Source organism: Ictalurus punctatus, chromosome 18 (assembly GCF_001660625.3).
Source record: "Ictalurus punctatus breed USDA103 chromosome 18, Coco_2.0, whole genome shotgun sequence".
Taxonomy (NCBI): domain Eukaryota; kingdom Metazoa; phylum Chordata; class Actinopteri; order Siluriformes; family Ictaluridae; genus Ictalurus; species Ictalurus punctatus.
The window spans coordinates 7,521,333-7,540,000 of record NC_030433.2 but is presented as its reverse complement, the minus strand read 5'-3'; the positions used below and the strand labels follow the sequence as shown (position 1 = coordinate 7,540,000).

The 18,668-nt window shown below is 37.8% G+C and overlaps 1 protein-coding gene across 9 annotated transcripts in view; it reads right to left on the bottom strand.

The window, feature by feature from the left end:
* mapk10 (mitogen-activated protein kinase 10) overlaps window positions 1–8,788 on the bottom strand; it is a 64,817-nt gene extending 56,029 nt beyond the window's left edge. For all 9 annotated transcript variants that reach the window (XM_047161831.2, XM_047161835.2, XM_047161838.2 and 6 more), the window contains exon 1: window positions 8,493–8,788. In XM_047161831.2, coding sequence (XP_047017787.1) covers window positions 8,493–8,495 — 3 coding nt within the window. In that variant the 5' untranslated portion in view covers window positions 8,496–8,788. The remainder of the gene's footprint in view (window positions 1–8,492) is intronic.
* Window positions 8,789–18,668: the final 9,880 nt, after the last annotated feature.

The window sequence follows — 18,668 nt, the reverse complement described above, 5'->3', positions numbered from 1 at the left end:
ATGTAGTACTCATTGATAGTGGGCATCTGAGTGCAGTGCAGTTGAGTGTCATGTCAATAAAAAATTATGTCAAACATGTATGTTTTGTAATATTCTTCAGCTAAAGAAGTTATAAATTGAGCTAGAAACCTGTGCATGTTTAAAGATGGGACTACTTTTTCAGATGGAAGAATCTATGTGGCTCTAAAGGCACCACAAAAGGGGGGAAAATACATTTTACTGTATCGGAATTTATAAATTTTTTGTTATATAGTAATGTATGATATATTAAACACTTATTATTATTAATATTATTGTTGTCGTTGTTATTAAGATAAGGTCAGAAGGTGTTGACTGGTTTTCTATAAGAGCAGCTCAGGCAGTAGTTCCGGCTATGAGGCAAATCACAGGTTTACATCAACACACTCGTTCTATATTAAAACGTTCGCGTTTCTATGGTAACAGTTCATTCACGGGGACTTGTACGGCAGATGCTCCACATTTACTTACTAAAATAAACCTCTGATATGTTTATTTAACATTTCTAGAAGGAGTCTCCAGCGTGAGCACTTTGTAACCATCGGAGGTAAAGAGTAAACAGGCTTTAGAGATTATGTTAAAACAATGTTATGGTAGGGTGTTCCTTTAATGAGGTTGGACACACACACACAGAGAGAGAGGGAGAGAGATTGAGACAGAGTGTGTGAGAGAGATTGAGAGAGAGAGAGAGAGAGAGAGAGAGAGAGAGCTTGAGAGAGAGAAAGAGAGAGATTGAGAGAGAGAGAGAGAGAGAGAGAGAGAGAGAGAGAGAGAGAGAGAGAGAGAGAGAGAATGAGAATTTTTAGAGAACACTATCCCACAAGGCCCAGGCTATTTTAACTGACCCTTCATTTCCACTCTGTAGATTTAGTGTGTACTGCAGCATCGCTCCACTTTTCACTGTATGTGTGTGTGTGTGTGTGTGTGTGTGTGTGTGTGTGTGTGTGTGTGTGTGTGTGTTCTTCTGGAGTGAGTCATGCTAGCTCTCTCTCGCTCTCTCTCTTTCAAGTCTAAAAAACATGACGTATAGGTGCATTATAATCAGCTTGGGCTGGCTCTCTCTCTCTGTCTCTCGCTCTCTCCATCTGTCTTTTTCTTTCAGAATGTTTCTTACACCAGCTTGGTCCATGATGCTGTAAAGAGGCTATAATTCTTCATTTTACCATCCACCTCTCTCTCTCTCTCTCTCTTTCTCCCTGCTCTCCCTCTCTATCTTTTGTCAGTACTTCAGACAGGAGCTCCTGAATGCTAATGCACTTTTCACTCACCTCTGTATTAAACACACACACACACACACACACACACACACACACACACACACACACACACACACACACACACTTTGTCAACGTTACTAAAGCTCAGGCTACTGTATATTATCTCCACAAAAGCCCAATCCCAAATAGCTAGCTGGCTAGTTAATTGCTAATAATAATCATATTTCTAAATAGCTAGCTGGCTAGTTATCTGCTAATATTAATATTATTTCTAAATAGCTAGCTGGCTAGTTAATTGCTAATAATAATCATATTTCTAAATAGCTAGCTGGCTAGTTATCTGCTAATATTAATATTATTTCTAAATAGCTAGCTGGCTAGTTAACTGCTAATAACACCCTTATTTTCTAAAGCGCTAGCAGCCAGTGTCTCGATTTGCACTGTTATTTCCTCTCAGATCTGTTTACCACCAGCCAACGCTGTCATCATAAATGTTACCATAACAACCAAAACTATTTTCTTCAGCAGTGATATTATCTAAGTTAGCCAGCATCATCCTATAATCGTAGCTGATACATAACGCTGACTAAAAAGGTCTTCGTTTTAATGTGGGAAATGTCAATTTAGCACTGTATTCGCTCCAAGTTCCATCCAAACGCCGGTCGGTATTATCAGAATTGTCCGATTAAAAACACATTTGTAAGTTCAAGTCTTTAAAAAAACACACACACATTATAACATGGACACTGGATGAATGGATTACTCAACAAGAAGCACATTGTGAACAATTTAGATTAGCTTACGGTAGCTAGACAGTACTTAGCTAGTTAAGTTCTGAACACACTTTTATGATAATATATTGTTAAAGCTAAGTAGTATAGCGTGACAACATTGTACAAGCCCAGAAACCCAGAAGTAAGAGGAATGATGGAGATGAGGACAGAGTTTGTATTCGTAGAGAAACTTTACCTTGTGATTTACACCCACGTTGTGGATTATTTCCCTGTAACAACACGACATGGAGTGTTTTATTCTGTACTTGCTACACATACATGTGATCTGTTTGAGCAATGGTCTGCAGGCGAGTGAGACTGATTATCCCCGTGACCTCTCTCTCTCAGTCTCTCACTCTCTCTCTCTTTCTCTCTCTCTCTCACAAACACACATCTATCACAGACACAACACAATACACACTCCAACATGGTGACTGAGACACAAACAGTTTGACGCAGTAAAGGTTAGACAGGCGATCCCGCTGGAACGATCTTCCCTCATCACACAAACACAAGGTGACTCACAACAGATCATTAGCATCGGGAGGACAAAAATAAAATGTTCCGTTGTATAACTGCCAGCGTTCAGTTTATGATTTAGCCGCTCATGCTAATGTTTCTACAGTATGTACACAATCTTTTCCATGTGATTTACAAACACCTCTAAGGAAAACGTTGATGTCCCTTATGGTTTTGTCTCATTTTCCGTTATAAAAAAAAGGGCTACGTGCTAAATCAAACTGATGCTAACCTCGGGGTAAAGGTCAAGAGTTTAGCGACAAAGGTGAAGTGAAGAAATCTGTCGTTTCAAATTTCGAATTCGAATATAATCATCTCTAATAATGATACCACCATGAGTGGCTTGTTGCTCAGCAACAAAGTAAAAACGTTGGTTTCTATTAAGAATAGTTAGTAGCATATAAGGTAACCCAGCTAGTTTTACTTTCAATTTAATTTGTACAGCTTGATAACTTTTTACAGCAAGGAAAACGGGAAAAGATATGTGGTTAAGAAAGAATTGAATTACTTGTTAGCTACATTCGCATTGTAGCTCCAGGAGAAAACTAAAGCAAACTTCATGCATCAGACATGTCTGATTACATTTGGGGTCAAAGTTTAAATAAATAAAAATTCACCAAACTAATCCTGGTGACACAGCGACAAATCCAAACAATTGTTTCTCATCGGAAATTAAATGTGTGTGTGTGTGTGTGTGTGTGTGTGTGTGTGTGTGTGAGAGAGAGAGAGAGAGAGAGAGAGAGAGAGAGAGACAGAGAGAGAGAGAGAGCAAGCGAGAGAGAGAGAGAGAGAATGAGAATTTTTAGAGAACACAATCCCACAAGGCCCAGGCCACACCCACAAGCAAGGTATGAATCTTCGTTTGACTTTTTTCTTCACTGCGTGAATTAAATTGGAGCGCACACACACACATACACACACACACACACACACACACACACACACACACACAGATATGATCGGTAAGCATCATTAACCAAATATGTTGCTAAGTGATTTAAAGAAATAATGTGATATTGGACACACACACACACACACACACACACAGTAGAGTGCTGACGCTGCAATTCTATGAATCATTTTACCTGATCTCTGCACAACGCTGCTTGTTCAGTTTCTCTCGCTTACAGTCTCCATTCATCCTTTTCTCCATCCCTCTGTCTCCCCTTATTCTAATCTGCACAACCAAAATCACACCATGTGAACACACACACACACACACACACATACACATGCAAGTCTCCAAGCTATTCTGAAAGCAGACTAACCTCCCACTCTCTCTCTCTCTCTCTCTCTCTCTCTCTCTCTCTGAAGGAAACCGGAGAACCCAGAGGAAACCCAAACGGACACAAGAAGAACATATGAAACTTGAACTCAAGATCGAACCCCGGACCCATGAGACGGCAATGTTTCTCAATTTCCAGATTGTTCCGCTTTGCCACGTAGAGCTGCAGCACATTAATGAACCATGAGGCCTCAAACAGAGAACCGTTCAGATAAACGACACTTGTTCGTGCGCCTTATGAATATTTTACACCATCATTATTAGCTGGACATGTAATAACGTCCAGATACGTTGTAATGATTTTTTTTTCCACTTTAAATAATACTGTTGTAATCACATCTTTTCAGGAAGTGTTTGGGTTTCTGTCTGCTGAGAGAGAGAGAGAGAGAGAGAGAGAGAGAGAGAGAGAGAGAGAGAATAAAAAAAGTTGTGACAAATAGTGTTAACTAGTCAGCTAGCTATTTGTAAATAAGGGCATTATTAGCAGTTAACTAGCCAGTTAGCTATTTGTAAATAAGGGTATTATTAGCAGTTAAGTAACCAGCTAGCTATTTAGAAATACAGGTATTATTAGCAGTTAACTAGCCAGCTAGCTATTTAGAAATACAGGTATTATTAGCAGTTAACTAGCCAGCTAGCTATTTAGAAATACAGGTATTATTAGCAGTTAACTAGCCAGCTAGCTATTTAGAAATACAGGTATTATTAGCAGTTAACTAACCAGCTAGCTATTAGGGATTGGGTTTTTGTGGAGATAATATACAGTAGCCCGGGCTTCAGCGACGATAATGCGTGTGTATGTGTGTGTGTGTGTGTGTGTGTGTGTGTGTCTTGAGACAAACATCTAACAAGCCTCCACTATATTTCCATATCGAATTAAGCACAGAATAGATAATAGATGACTAACTAATAAACCACAAATAACCTCAATTCTGACATTGATCTGGGCTGCGTTTTAATACACGACTTTCCCCTCATCAAGTGCCCTTGACTGAACCCTCACCTCCACCTTAAAGGTTTATTAAAACAAAAGTATAAACTTTGAATCTTGAGTCTTACCAGCTGCTAGTAAATGACAGCAAAAAATGGCTGTATTACCTTATTTTCCTAGTTAGCAAACTAGCTAACTGGCATGCTAGGTGGTTTGCATGTTAGCTAGTGAGAATGCTAATATGACTATACTTAAAGCTGTTACAGACAATATAACAGCATGTGACAGAAAGAAAAAGATACAGAACTGTAGAGAAGTCGAACATTTTCCTCAGATATGTTGTTAAATCAATAAGAAAAGACTTTTTGTACAAGTAAAATTACACTCTAATAATGAAACTTAGCATCAACTGCTAGCAAAAACTTACATGGGTTCTGCCATTTTGAGGAAGAGAGAGTGCAAAACCACACAGTTAAATGTTTAGAGATTGGGTAAAGAGAAAAACTGAACCATCTACGAGATAATACAAAAGGAACAAAAAATACTCTGGGACGTGCTTTATAGTCGTAGTCCTTACGTATCACATTGTTTACCGTGTTATGATATCCGTAAAATTTGAACTTGCATAGTATAGTATAGTATAGTATACTGTATAGCATAGTATACTGTATACTGTATACTTTTCTTTTATCTCACTAACTCTACACTGATATATTGTCCTATTTATACACCTTTAACAGCAAATGAGATGTTTTGTTAACATTAATTATGTGATTTATCCTACTGTCCAGCTACTGCTAAATTATATAAAAACCTGAAGTAATAGCAATTCACACCTGAAATAGCAGAAGATGTGCTTAAATGCTCAAAACTGTAAACTGGAAAAATATCCTTTATGAATGCCCACAGTGAAGCATTTGCTAAAACACACAACAAACATAAACACACATTCATTACTGAAATCCTTTCATATATAAAGTATAATGCTCTGCAGTCCAATTTAACACATTTCACTACTTCCTGGTCAAAGAATGTGGCTAACACTAGTCAACTTACGAATTTGGGGGATTTTACGAAAGGGAAATTGGGGAATTTTTTCTTGGAGTTTGCAGTGAAGGTCCATTATGCGATCAGCTGAGAAAACTCGTCTGTCCCTGGAGAGCGAGGTCAATTTGACGAGGAAGAGTGTTTGCGGAAAAGCTTGAGCCACATGCATTAAGGAGCCCCGGTTAGGCCTTTAAATAATTCATACTGAGACATCCTACGCACCGACTGCCATCACACACTCGGACAATAAAGGAATGCTAACGAGAGAGAGAGCAAGAGAGAGAGAAAGAGAGACATGTTTGACTGAAAAAGTCCATTGAATGAATGTGTTCCAGGTGTCAGACAGGCTTATTTACAAATGCCATCGCCCCATCCATCCATCCATTCATCCATCCATCCATCTATCTTGAAAACAAGGCTTCTCAAGACACTGTACCTCTTAAGACTGTATCCATTCACTGATTCATTTATCCGTCCATCCATCCATCCATCTATCTATCTATCTATCTATCTATTTTAGTCATTTTCACTTAAACACACACAGAAGCCTAACAGAAAATTTGTAAGTAGGCACAAATAATAAAATTAAATCTCATCAAACTTCTAAATCTGACATTAGAAATGTTCAGCTTTGAGTAGCTGTCGCACATGTGTGAATACAGATCAGTAATGATGGGCCATATTCCAAGTGCATAGTGAGGATTTAATGCAGAAATTCAGACCCCAGATTTAACTATAGACTTGAGTGCTAATTAGACAGCTGTGAGGGATTTGCCGAAAACGTGTCTTGGTTACGCAGGATTGTAGATTCCTGTCCTAGATTTAGTATCTCTTGGTTACGTTAAGTTGTGCATACCATTAAATGTTAGAGCATGGTATAAGAGAAAAAGAATAACAATAATAATAGGATGCGCTGGATTTTATAAGCTAATGAATAATGTGTGGAAGCCATTTTGTTAAATGAAATCAAATTTAGGACTATCAACATATAGACAAAATACTAGACTCCTATTACAGTCCGTACCGGATTTCGCTGAGGCTTTATTGCGCTTGATTTTGCTGTGGCTTTTTTTCCCAAAAAAATTTTGCGAGTTTTTTTTGCGGAAAACTACTCGAATTGACAAAACTGCAACTGCACGAAATTTTCACAGTAACGTTTGCTGGTAAGTGAGACCTGTAAGCGGTATTCATGTTTATCTTTGACAGAATGCTTTGGCGTTGTGATGACGTCACATGACGGGTCTTGGCCCAAATCTGTGGTCCTTGGCCCAAATCAAAGCTCCTTGATTTTGCTTGATTTTGCATCCTGGAGGGACCGCTATTAGATTTATTTCACTACTCGGCAACTTCTCGTTCATTCTCATTGTGTTACTTCGTATTACATTTGACAGCGAGAAAATACGCAGTCCATATTTTCTATCCCCCGAATTTTTACGACGTTTAAAGGCAAGGGATTGCGTTTTAAAGGTGGTGATCTAGGTGCTGTTGTAAAACCCCGTGTCTGATGTTTCTATTCAAACACGAAAAACTGGCACGAAAAAGGCATTCATTATGAGCAGGTGATTTTTTATCATGTTGAAATTGACTTAGATAACTGTGTAACCAGACTCTGAATACACGAACTTCCCCCAATAAAAATATCAACGTAACTTTTTAGTCGCCGATGCTGACTACAGCCCGATATGTGTTAAATCCAAATTTAGCATAATACTAGAACACAAGGAGATCAGTTTAATCATTAATGTTATTAACATAGCACATTGGGTTGTGTGGTAAATAAAAAAAAACAATGCTCGTTCTAGGTCTTCCAAGATGGTAGAGGATGGAAAAAAGACAGCAATCGGTCGCACCGCAACAAATCCAGAGAAGATAAACAGCCTCAGTTCGGTGCGTCTCTCAGGAAAATGCACAGGATTTCATAATAAGTCACGTTGAGAACAACCTTCAGTGTAATCTTTAGTATTATCCCCAAACCTAATCCAAACAGACGGCTGTTAGAACATTTTTGGAAAGGTCAACCGCTTAACACATCTCTGTCATCTTTCATTTTGGCACCCTCTGAGCGCTTGACCTCTCGTGCAGTGTTTAGGCCAAATGAACACGACGGATGCAGAGAGAGAGAGAGAGAGAGAGAGAGAGAGAGAGAGAGAGAGAGAGGGAAAAAAAACAACACACTCATGGTGCAGGGAAAACACCGGATGCAGTAGAACCACGGAGAAGGAATAATATAATGTAATATGACATCCTAAGGTATATTAAGGTATATATATTACAATTTCCATAATCCAGATGATTTTAAGCCAATTACCGTATGTGATTTTTAACATTTTTTTTTACAATTTTGCATTTGTATTTGCAACTCGGAACGATAGGCTATGTTTCTTCCAAACACATGCAGCATCTTCAGATCAGGTCAGGTTAATCACACAGTAACACGTTTAAGTTGCCTATATTTTGCAATACATTATTATACCTTATATACCATTATAATATCGCGATGACGCAAAAACGATACGATATACTGTTACACGACACACTGGTTTATTCTAATCATGCTCAGGCTTTAAAGGAATTAAAGGTACTAGAAGGTGCAGGAAACATGTTTAACCTTCAATCAGCATCTACAGAGAAGCAGAAGCAGCAGCACCACCCCACCCTTTATCCCCAGCATCAGCATCAACATCAGCATCATATCGACCTACCATTCCGCGCCAGCTGATCCCGGTCCTCTCTCTCTTTCTCTCTCTTTCTCGCTCTCTCTCTTTCTCTCTCTCTCACTCACACACACACACACACACACTCTTATTCACAACATCCCGATTGGGTTACATGGATCAACACCACGATGATGTGGAGAAAATGGAGAGACTGATGAAAGAAGAAGAAAAAAAAACAAAGGTTAAAGAACAAAAAAAGAAGAGTGAGGGAGCTGAGAAAGGCGATGCTGAATCACACGGTCCGATGTCCTCTTGCGACCATTGTGCTGCAGGATGCTGGATGTACCATTGTAAGGGGAAAAAACAGGGGGAGACTAGGAGGGAACAGGGGTTGCTGTAGCAACAGAACGGAGCTGTTCGTGACGCCAGAGAGACTGTGGGTATGAAAAGCCATGAGGGTCAGAACACTCTGGAATGAATTGGACGTAGAAAAGGGTCAGCTGTATTTAGGCCAAATAAAATACAGGAAGTAGGAAGCCATAAACAAACCAACACTGAGAGAAGCTTGTTTTGCCAGCGTCCCACAACTATAAACGGATAAATATGACCATGTCTTTCTTTAAAGTGCACCTATTATGGTTTTTCAAATATTACCTTTTGTGTAGCGTGTTATATATGTAGTTGTTTGTGAATGTAAAAAAGTCTGCAAAGTTTCAAAAATCAAAATCAAACGAACGGATCTCGACGACCGGAGTTATTGACTCGCAAACGAAGGAATCGATTCTGAACAGCCGAAACGAGTCGTTAGTAATTCCAGATTCACTTCCTGGACGAACCTACATAGGTTTGTAACAAAAAGCCCCGCCTCTGGTCTTCGTCGGCCGGTCAGTGACGGCGGTAGACCGATCGCAACAGACTGGGACGTTTGAGACACGGGGGGACGGGGACGGGGACGGGGATGGGGGGTTGGGGTAATGCTGCAGTTTAAATTATGAGCACGTTAAAGTGTTTTTTGACCTCGGATGCACGTGAATATATTGTTAAATATTGTTAATATATTGAGACCTTTAAAACAAAATTAGGCACATTTTAAATCCATAATAGGTGTGCTTTAATAAATGCAAATGGTTAATAATAATTAAATTGCTGTGGTGTCGCTGCTGAAGACAATACAATCCCTCATATAATTTGTAAAGGTTTTAATGGTTATAATGGGAATTGTGTTGGTTGTAATGGAAACTGTACTGGTCCCTGTGGGCCTCTGCAAGTAGTTTGTTGCTTTCTATTGGTGGCATGTTATGTCTAGTGGATACCAATAAGGACCTACATCCTTAATACGTTCCAGCTGCATACTGGAAATCATTTTTCTTTTTTTTAAAAATGACACGTCATACTTTTTGTTGTTTCGGTGGAACAACAGCTTCCCTTGTATCTCTCTCCTCAAGTTACAGCAAAAAACAAAAGCTTGTACCGCAAAGAAGCGTAAACGCCTCTGTCCTGAAGATGTCGGCAAACATAAAGTTACAGCTTTAACCTCAGACTGTTACAAAGCGCTGACACTGGAGACTCCTAACATGAATGTTAAATAAAACCTTGATAAGGTGATTATACGGAGCGTCCGCCAGACAGGCTGTTACTATAGTAACAATAACATTCGAATTACAGCCGACGCTACATCGTAGCCGTGCTATTACAGAAAAAATTAATCAATGCCTTTCGACCAATCAGATTTCAGGATTCAACAGAGCTGTGATAGAAAGCACTATCATAAATACATCGCAAGTAATAAAGCTGTTAATTTAATATTTAGTTAATCTTTGATTGTGTTACTCTTTATTCTTCTTCTTTGTGCGAAATACATGAAAAGATTTAAATGTACGAGAATGACTTACACAGCTCCTGACAACCGAGTCAGTCGATTCTAATCTGGTTTTCCTCTTCATTTATTTATCACATCTTTTAATCTCCACTTATTACATCTTCTGGATGTTAATCTTATCTGACCGATATTAGAGAAAGGAGAGAAAGAGAGAGAGAGAGAGAGAGAGAGACTGTGGACATAGTGAATTTGGATGTTTGGAGACAGTGAGGTGTCTATTAAAGGTCCGGTATGTTTAATAAAACATTGAGCTTCTTTATAAGGTCTTTTTCATCGCCCCTCTGTGAACACTATAATCCTAATTACTCACATAAAACTGATTTGTTAAAGCGAGCAGCTCTGCACTGATGTTTTTTATAACCATAGTCAAAACGGGCCAGCAATTTGGATTTTGTTTTCGTTTATTTGTTAAAAATATCTTATGAATATGGATTTAATAATCGTTTAGTTTTGGCATAATAGTTTCAAAAATGTTAATTTTCAGTTTTTAAGTGAAAGGATTAAACAAACAAAAAAAAAAACTCTTCTTAAAAGCCTTCTTAAAAGAAAACGTTTAAAGGTTTGTGAAAAATTAGATAAATATCTTATAATACAACGTTAAGTTCAAAAAGTTTCAGAGATTTAAAAAAATAAATAAACGGAAAATGGAAAAAAATTAAGAAAAGAACGGAAGAACTTAAATGAATAGATTTTAGATTGGAAAATATAACCTGATTTAATATTAGAAAGTATTTCAGGTTTTTTTTTAATAACAAGTTCATTTTTTGTCAAGATTTAAACTGTTCATCAATTTTTTTTTATGGAATTTTTTTCTGGATTTAAAATGGTTTTTTTTTTGGGGGGGGAGACATTCTTTTTGAAATCTTACAGTTAAAACTTTGAATGTTTGCTTTGAAAACAAATAAATAAATATACAAAATAAAGGTAAGAACTTTTATTTATTTTTATTTTTTAAAAAAAGGCAAAAATTTGAAGCAAAAAGGAGCAGCGCTAAGAGGAAGAGACATGAACAAAAGAAAAGGATGGACATGAACAGATTTTAGACGGGAAAATAGAAACACTTTAGATTTAATAAAATACTTTAATTATTAAAATGATCAAAATGATCATTTGATCAAAAAGCGAGAATGTTAATTGAAAAATGACAAGTCATACTTTTGATCCGTTTATAGTTACCGCTTTAAGTCATTAAGCAAAAGGGGGACGGGACAAATCAAAGACGTTTTACATTTCACCTTCACTCAAATTGTTGCTGGTTATAGGCTATAATTTGTAATGAATTGCATAATTTGGTATTAAATCAGTAAAAAGGGAAAGAGAAGCATTTTCAGTCCTGCTCTCAGACTGCTGAACGCCACTGTAATGCCGTAGATGCAGAGGAACTGTAAAGAAGTTGATGGAGTTGATATGTAAGATGAGAACTGGTTGCTGGTCTCTGAAGCTTGTCCATGTAATAACTCTTCAGACCCACTAGATGGAGAGGAGTGTGTTGGGAATGTAGTGGACGTGGACGTCACTGAGGAAGGAAGCACTCGGGAGTTTAATTGCTTCCTGCTTCATGAACAAGTCGGTCTGGTCTGGACTCGTTCCAAACACTGATAAGATCAGCTGTAACTCTGATTCTGTGCTGTTTCTTTATCGGGTGGTAATATTTGTTTATAATCATTTTATCCATGTGGTATTATAATCAGTTATATATAACTAAGGGGTGTAATTAGATATCAGTGTGACTGTATACCTCGATAAATGTGTGTTCATACCATGTATCTATGGATCTACCTACCTACAAAATTACACTATTTATATTGTGTGTGTGTGTGTGTGTGTGTGTGTGTGTGTGTGTGTGTGTGAGAGAGAGAGAGAGAGAGAGAGAGAGAGATTATAATGTTATTTTATTTATCATATTTATAAACTATATTATAGTTCATTCAAAGAGAAATTTCCTGTAGCCTAATTTATGCCGTGAGAAGATTTTATTTTTGTTTTTTTTTGTTGTTGTTGTTTCATCAATGACAAGAAGTTTGTTTAGCCTTTCTGAAATAAAATAAAGAACTGAACCATTAATATACAGAATTAGCACACAAATCTTTCCTTCTGCTGTCGACGACATTTTCATCCTGGCGGCCGACGTGACTTTCTGTTATTAACAAGCCCTCAACTTCTCGGGTTCCTGAGGAGTAATTACAGCATCGTGGCGGCATTCACGTGTGACATCATCGTGGATGGCAGTATGAATATGACATCATTGTGGACGTTAATATGAGTGTGATGTCATCATGGACGTTAATATGAATGTGACATCATCATGGACATCAGTATGAATGTGACGCCATTGTGTCTGTCAGTGTGAATGTGACAGCATCATGGACGTCAGTATGAATGTGACGTCATTGTGTCTGTCAGTGTGAATGTGACTCATTATGGACGTTAATATGAGTGTGATGTCATCATGGACGTTAATATGAATGTGACAGCATCATGGACATCAGTATGAATGTGACGTCATTGTGTCTGTCAGTGTGAATGTGACATAATCATGGATGTTAATATGAACATGATGTCATCGTGGATGTTAATATGAATGTAACGTCATTGTGGATGTCAGTGTGAATGTGACATCATCATGGATGTTAATATGAAAGTGACGTCATCGTGAACGTTAATATGAATGTGATGTCATCGTGGACGTCAGTGTGAACGTGACATCATCATGGATGTTAATATGAAAGTGACGTCATCGTGAACGTTAATATGAATGTGATGTCATTGTGGACGTCAGTGTGAACGTGACATCATCATGGATGTTAATATGAAAGTGACGTCATCGTGAACGTTAATATGAATGTGATGTCATCGTGGACGTCAGTGTGAATGTGACATCATCATGGATGTTAATATGAACATGACGTCATCGTGGATGTTAATATGAATGTAACGTCATTGTGGACGTCAGTATGCATGTGACATCATCATGGACGTCAGTATGAATGTGACGTCATTGTGTCTGTCATTATGAATGTGACTCAGCATTCTCAGCAGCGGACGTCTATAGCTACCACTTTAATTGTTAAAAGGCTTTGTGACGTTGTTCAGTATCTCATATTTGCTTTCGTGCTTTTTTTGCGATTTTAAAAAAAAAACAACTTTTTTCAGACTTATCATTTTTATTGTTAATTGTCTCGGTAAATTCAGTATTTGGACTCAAGGACTTGAGTACACAGGAAAGAGCATCTCTTTGATATCTTATATAACTAGACACCGATCTCTATGTTCATCCGGTGTAGTAGGAACCGGAAGGGCGTAGACTAAGTAAAGTTATCTATAGCGACTCATCGAAAGAGCTGTTCATTACAGTCTGTGAGTCTAAAGGTCACAGGTTCAGTCCCAGCTCATGATTACCTTCCCTATAGCCTTGCCTAGTGCCCTTCATCATCCTGCTCTAACAGCTACTATAATTTCCATTGGGCAAAGTGCCAGAAAAATCCAATGTGTGGCCATCAATGTGTGATTTAATGAGATGGAAAGAGTCAGTGATGTTAATGCTGATACTGATACACCTCCCTTGCTGTGATTTTCTCCTGTTTTTTTTCACTTGAGAGATTTTCCACATACAATTCAACTTCCTACTGCAGAAATTATCTCAGCAAACGCTCCAGAGACTCGCATTTTCCAAGAACTGCTGGTACAGTACGCTTAAAATTTCTTTCATGACACTTCCTAAACTCATCTTATATTACACTCGCAGCATAAAATATATTCATCCTTACCATCTGGGAAAACACAATCAGTATAACTTGAGGATTTTGCTATAAAATGCAGGTTTATATCAGTGCGCTCATTCTAATGCGTTATGGTTTCTATAGTAACGGCTCGTTCACAGCAACTTGTACAGCAGACACACATCATAAAAGCATTTGTTTAACATTTGTGGAAGAAGTCATCAGTGTCAGAGCTGTGTGACAGTCAGACTTTGTAACTTTAGATTTTCAAGCATTTTCGGGATAGAAGCGTTCACGCTTTGCGGTTTCTTGGTGACATGACAAGCTGGGTTTTTAAAAAAATCTTAAACTTCAAAAGAGAGCGAGAAAGAGAGAAAAGGCTGGTTAGGGAATGACTGTTTTAACGTAAGTGAGAACAGGAACTAATTTGTCGAACGCCGACGTTCCACACCATTAGATGTAACTATAAACGGATAAAAAGCACGATGTGCTGTTCTTTAATGAACGAAAAATGGACAGTAATTTGGCGCATTGATGTGGTATAAGAGGAATAAACCATTTCAGGATGCTCAGGTGTTCTTTGAAAATAATTCACTTCCACACATCACACCATGCCGTTTTTGATTCTTTTCCTATAGCAGCATGACATGGAGTGTTTTATTCCTTACATTGAACACAGAGGAAACATTTTTCTAAAAACACAATGTATACGATTCCCCACTTTACCTCGGATGTACCAGAGGAACGAGGCTACTGTTGCTAAGTCATGGACGTTTATAGCTACCAGGTTAGCATCAGACTGATCAGGTAGGGGGCCAGGCACTTGCGTGAACATGAAATTGTACGTTAGAAGCATAATAAGGCTTGTATATGAAACTGTGTAATTAATTAGCGTCACTAAGCCAGATGATGTCTGTTGAGGTGACTGTGTGACGATTCAAGCTTACAGTTTGTACAATGCTAAACTGATAACTACAAATCTTCCTGGTTGTTAGATACATTTCACTGTTTACATTTCATCCGGCTCTTTTAAAGCTATGAAGGGATAAAAATCTAAAGTAAAGTAATCCCATAATGTTAGGAGCAGTTAAGTCAGTATTTCTCTCTCTGCGCATTCTCTCTTGCTCTCGCTTTCTCTGTTTTCATCTGTGAGGTTTTTTTCTTGAGTTTAACTGGTGTTTTAACTTCATGTTCTTCAGAGCAGTAGCAAAAGTGCTGACCGAAGCAAATTTCCAGAGCCAAGACAAGCCATTACCGAGCGCACCAATCACACGGCTCGCTCTCCTCTTCCGCTCTTCCCCTCTTTTTTTCTCCCCTCCGGTCTCCCAACGGAGGTTTTCATGTTCTCGGCCGGTAGCCAAACCTGTGCCGTGTTACCTCCCCCAAGATACCGACCTGCACGGCCTGCTGGGAAACGGCCTGCCTGTTTCTAACAGACACGCAGTGTATTCGAAGCGAAAGAAATTAGCAAGACAGACCGTTTCCTGCAGTAAATAGGGTGAATATGATGAGCAGAGCTGCGGTTTATTAACACGAATCATTCTTTTAGGATTCAAATTAAACACCGAGGCATTAATATTAAATGATATGGATTAAATAATATGAATTAAAAACCTACTATTCAAATTAATTATTTTTTTTTATCTATATATTGAATGAATATATTAGAATGATAATTCAAAATATTTTATTAGTTTAAGTTATTATTTTATTAATGATAAAAATGTACTCTACTATATATACTATAATGTACTATACCATACACTAAACTAAACATTTCAGAGATTTGAGAGTCATTTGAGAGATGCTCTGTACTGTACTATACTATGCTATACTATACTATATTGTACCGTACCATACCATACAGTATTCTAGACACAGTCATTTGAGAGATGCACTATACTGTACTATACTGTACTATACTGTACTATACTATATTATACTATACTATAATGTACTATACACTGTACTAAACATTTAGCCACTTGAGAGATGTTTGGTACTATACTATACTATGCTATACTGTACTGTACTGTACATTATACAAAATATTCAGTTATTTGATAGACTCTCTTACCAGGGCAACTTACCATATTATACAAAACTATACAATACTATGCAGTACTACACTTTATTAAACTATTCCATTGCTTTAATATACTATAATATGCTATGCTATGCTGTACTGTACTATACTAAACTATACTATGCTGCACTGTGTTGTTACATTATTGTATTTTGTGAATTGTTTTGTGTGCTGTTGTATTTTATTATACTCACAGTCTCCTCTGTTAAAACAATTGTGGTGTGAATGTAAAAAAAAAACAAAAAACAAAAAGATACTCTGAATTTGTATAATGGGATGTTTAATATTAGAGGTGTAAATCAATGATGAAGTTTACATGTTCAAAACAAGAACTAAATATTTGGCATTGATTATTCAAATCTTTAAACACTGGAAATCTGGCAAAAAAAACATTAAAATGAGGAAAAAAAAGTTATTTTTGCAACAAACAGACAAAAAAAAGGTTTACAACAGTGGCAAAGAAAATCCGAAATAGATCGACTGAACATGTTTATGAAATAAACTTGGTGAGGTAACACAGTGTTTTTCTGCATCTGGGGTAAATATAAAGGCTCGGGCCATAATCACGTGTTGTTGTCTTTCCTTTGCTATCGTTTCGTTCCTCTCTGTCTTTCTGTGGTTAGGTTTAAAATAGGCCGCGTTTGACTCGGCTCCGGGTTCTGCTCCAGAGTGTGATGTTTAAAATCCTGTCTACCCTGCCATTTGTGGCCAGAAGCGGCATTTTTCCTCTTTTAGTCATCCACACAGTGCCAACACGCTGTAGCACACACACACAGACACACTGAAACTACATTAACCTGAGAAGATTTAATGCGGCTGATACGTGAGAAAACACGCCTTTTCTTTGAAACTGAGATGACGTCATGGTTGCGGGAGAAAGCGTGTGTTACTCAGACCACTGGTTCAAAGGTGAGCGATGAGGCCAGAGATGGAGGGGGAGGGGAAACGGGGGGTTGCTTCAGACCAGGCCAAGGAATTCAGAAGTTGAATGCCTACGTCTCATTCCTGAGGCCATCTTTGGCAACCGAGCAGAGACGAGAGAAGGACGTGAGCGTGACTGTGAATACCCAATAGATCTGCTCTCTATATTATCTAACATTCTCTATTTTCTAACAGCAGCTCTGACAGTAGTGCAGGTTTCTATTCATGCACTCGTTCTAATATGGTATTATTTCTATAGTAATAACTTACACTGGGACTTTAATAATAAACAAACCTGAAAAAAGTGTTGCTATGTAACAAAGCTGTATAATTTTCCGTAGGGAGATTGTTTATGTAACATTTATGGAAGGAGTCTCCAGTATCAGTGCTTTGTAACAGTCAGTAGGTTTTTCCACTACAGGAAAGTCTTCAGGACTGTACACTTAGTCATGTCGCTTTTCTTGGTAACGTGTTTATTTTGTCTTAAATGGTCTGATGCTGCCATGTAAGGCGCTGGCTTGCCATCAGGAGCAACTTGGGGCTCAGCGTCTTGCCCAAGGACACTTCGGTGGAGTCATGTGGGCCGGGAATCGAACCATCGCCTACGATTAGTGGACAACCCGCTCTACCACCTGAGCTACAGCCGCCTAACGTCAAGAGAGAGAAAAAGGAGAGCAGCTATAACGTAAGTGAGAACAGGAACTAACTTGTTGCATTAAATGTAACTGTAAATTGATAAAAAGTGTGTCGTGGCAGGTTGCTGTGTTACAAGACGAATAAAACACTCGGTGTCATGCTGTTTAAGGAAAACAATCCACTTCAAGGTGGTAACAGCAACTCCACTCCATCACACCACCTCGCTGTTAATTATTTTCCCTGAACAGCATGACACAGAGTGTTTATTACCTAATATAGAAGTTTTGTATCACCCAGAAACAACTGAGCGATGTCTCAGACTTTCCCAGCGCAGCCATAAGTGAGTTATTTAACAGTACACATGTTGGTTCAAGACTAAATCCAGACTTATTAATCCTCCATTCATTCTGCACTGTAGGTGTTAATTGATGCTTTGCTGGGCGTAGCCTGTGAGTGTAGAAGGTTTACGAGTTTGTGTTTTGGAAACAGGAGAAGACAAAGTAAGACAAAAATCCCTGCTGGACACAACACTTCAACACCTTCTCGTTGTGTTTCACTCCCAATAGACAAGCGGTTTCTATAGAGACGCTGCCTGTGTGTGTTGTGTGTTGTGTGTTGTGGAAGAGGTGAAGTAACTACATACATTTTGAGTAGTACGTCAAATATTTCATTAGAAATAAGATTAATGAATGTCACTGAATAAATATATGATTATTGATGTTTTATATGTACATATATTAATTTTAAAAATAATGATATAATACTATATTTCTATAATAAGGTATAATATATACATAATATATTGATATTTACTCATATATATTAAATTAATGAATAAAAATAGCAATTAATGAGTACTATAAATAAAAAAGGAACACTATAGACAAAATGACATGATGAGTCAATGACTATTTCTGTATTTATTGTTTATTTATGTCTGCTCCTTTTTAAGCCTTATTACTCTTTTTGTATTTATTATT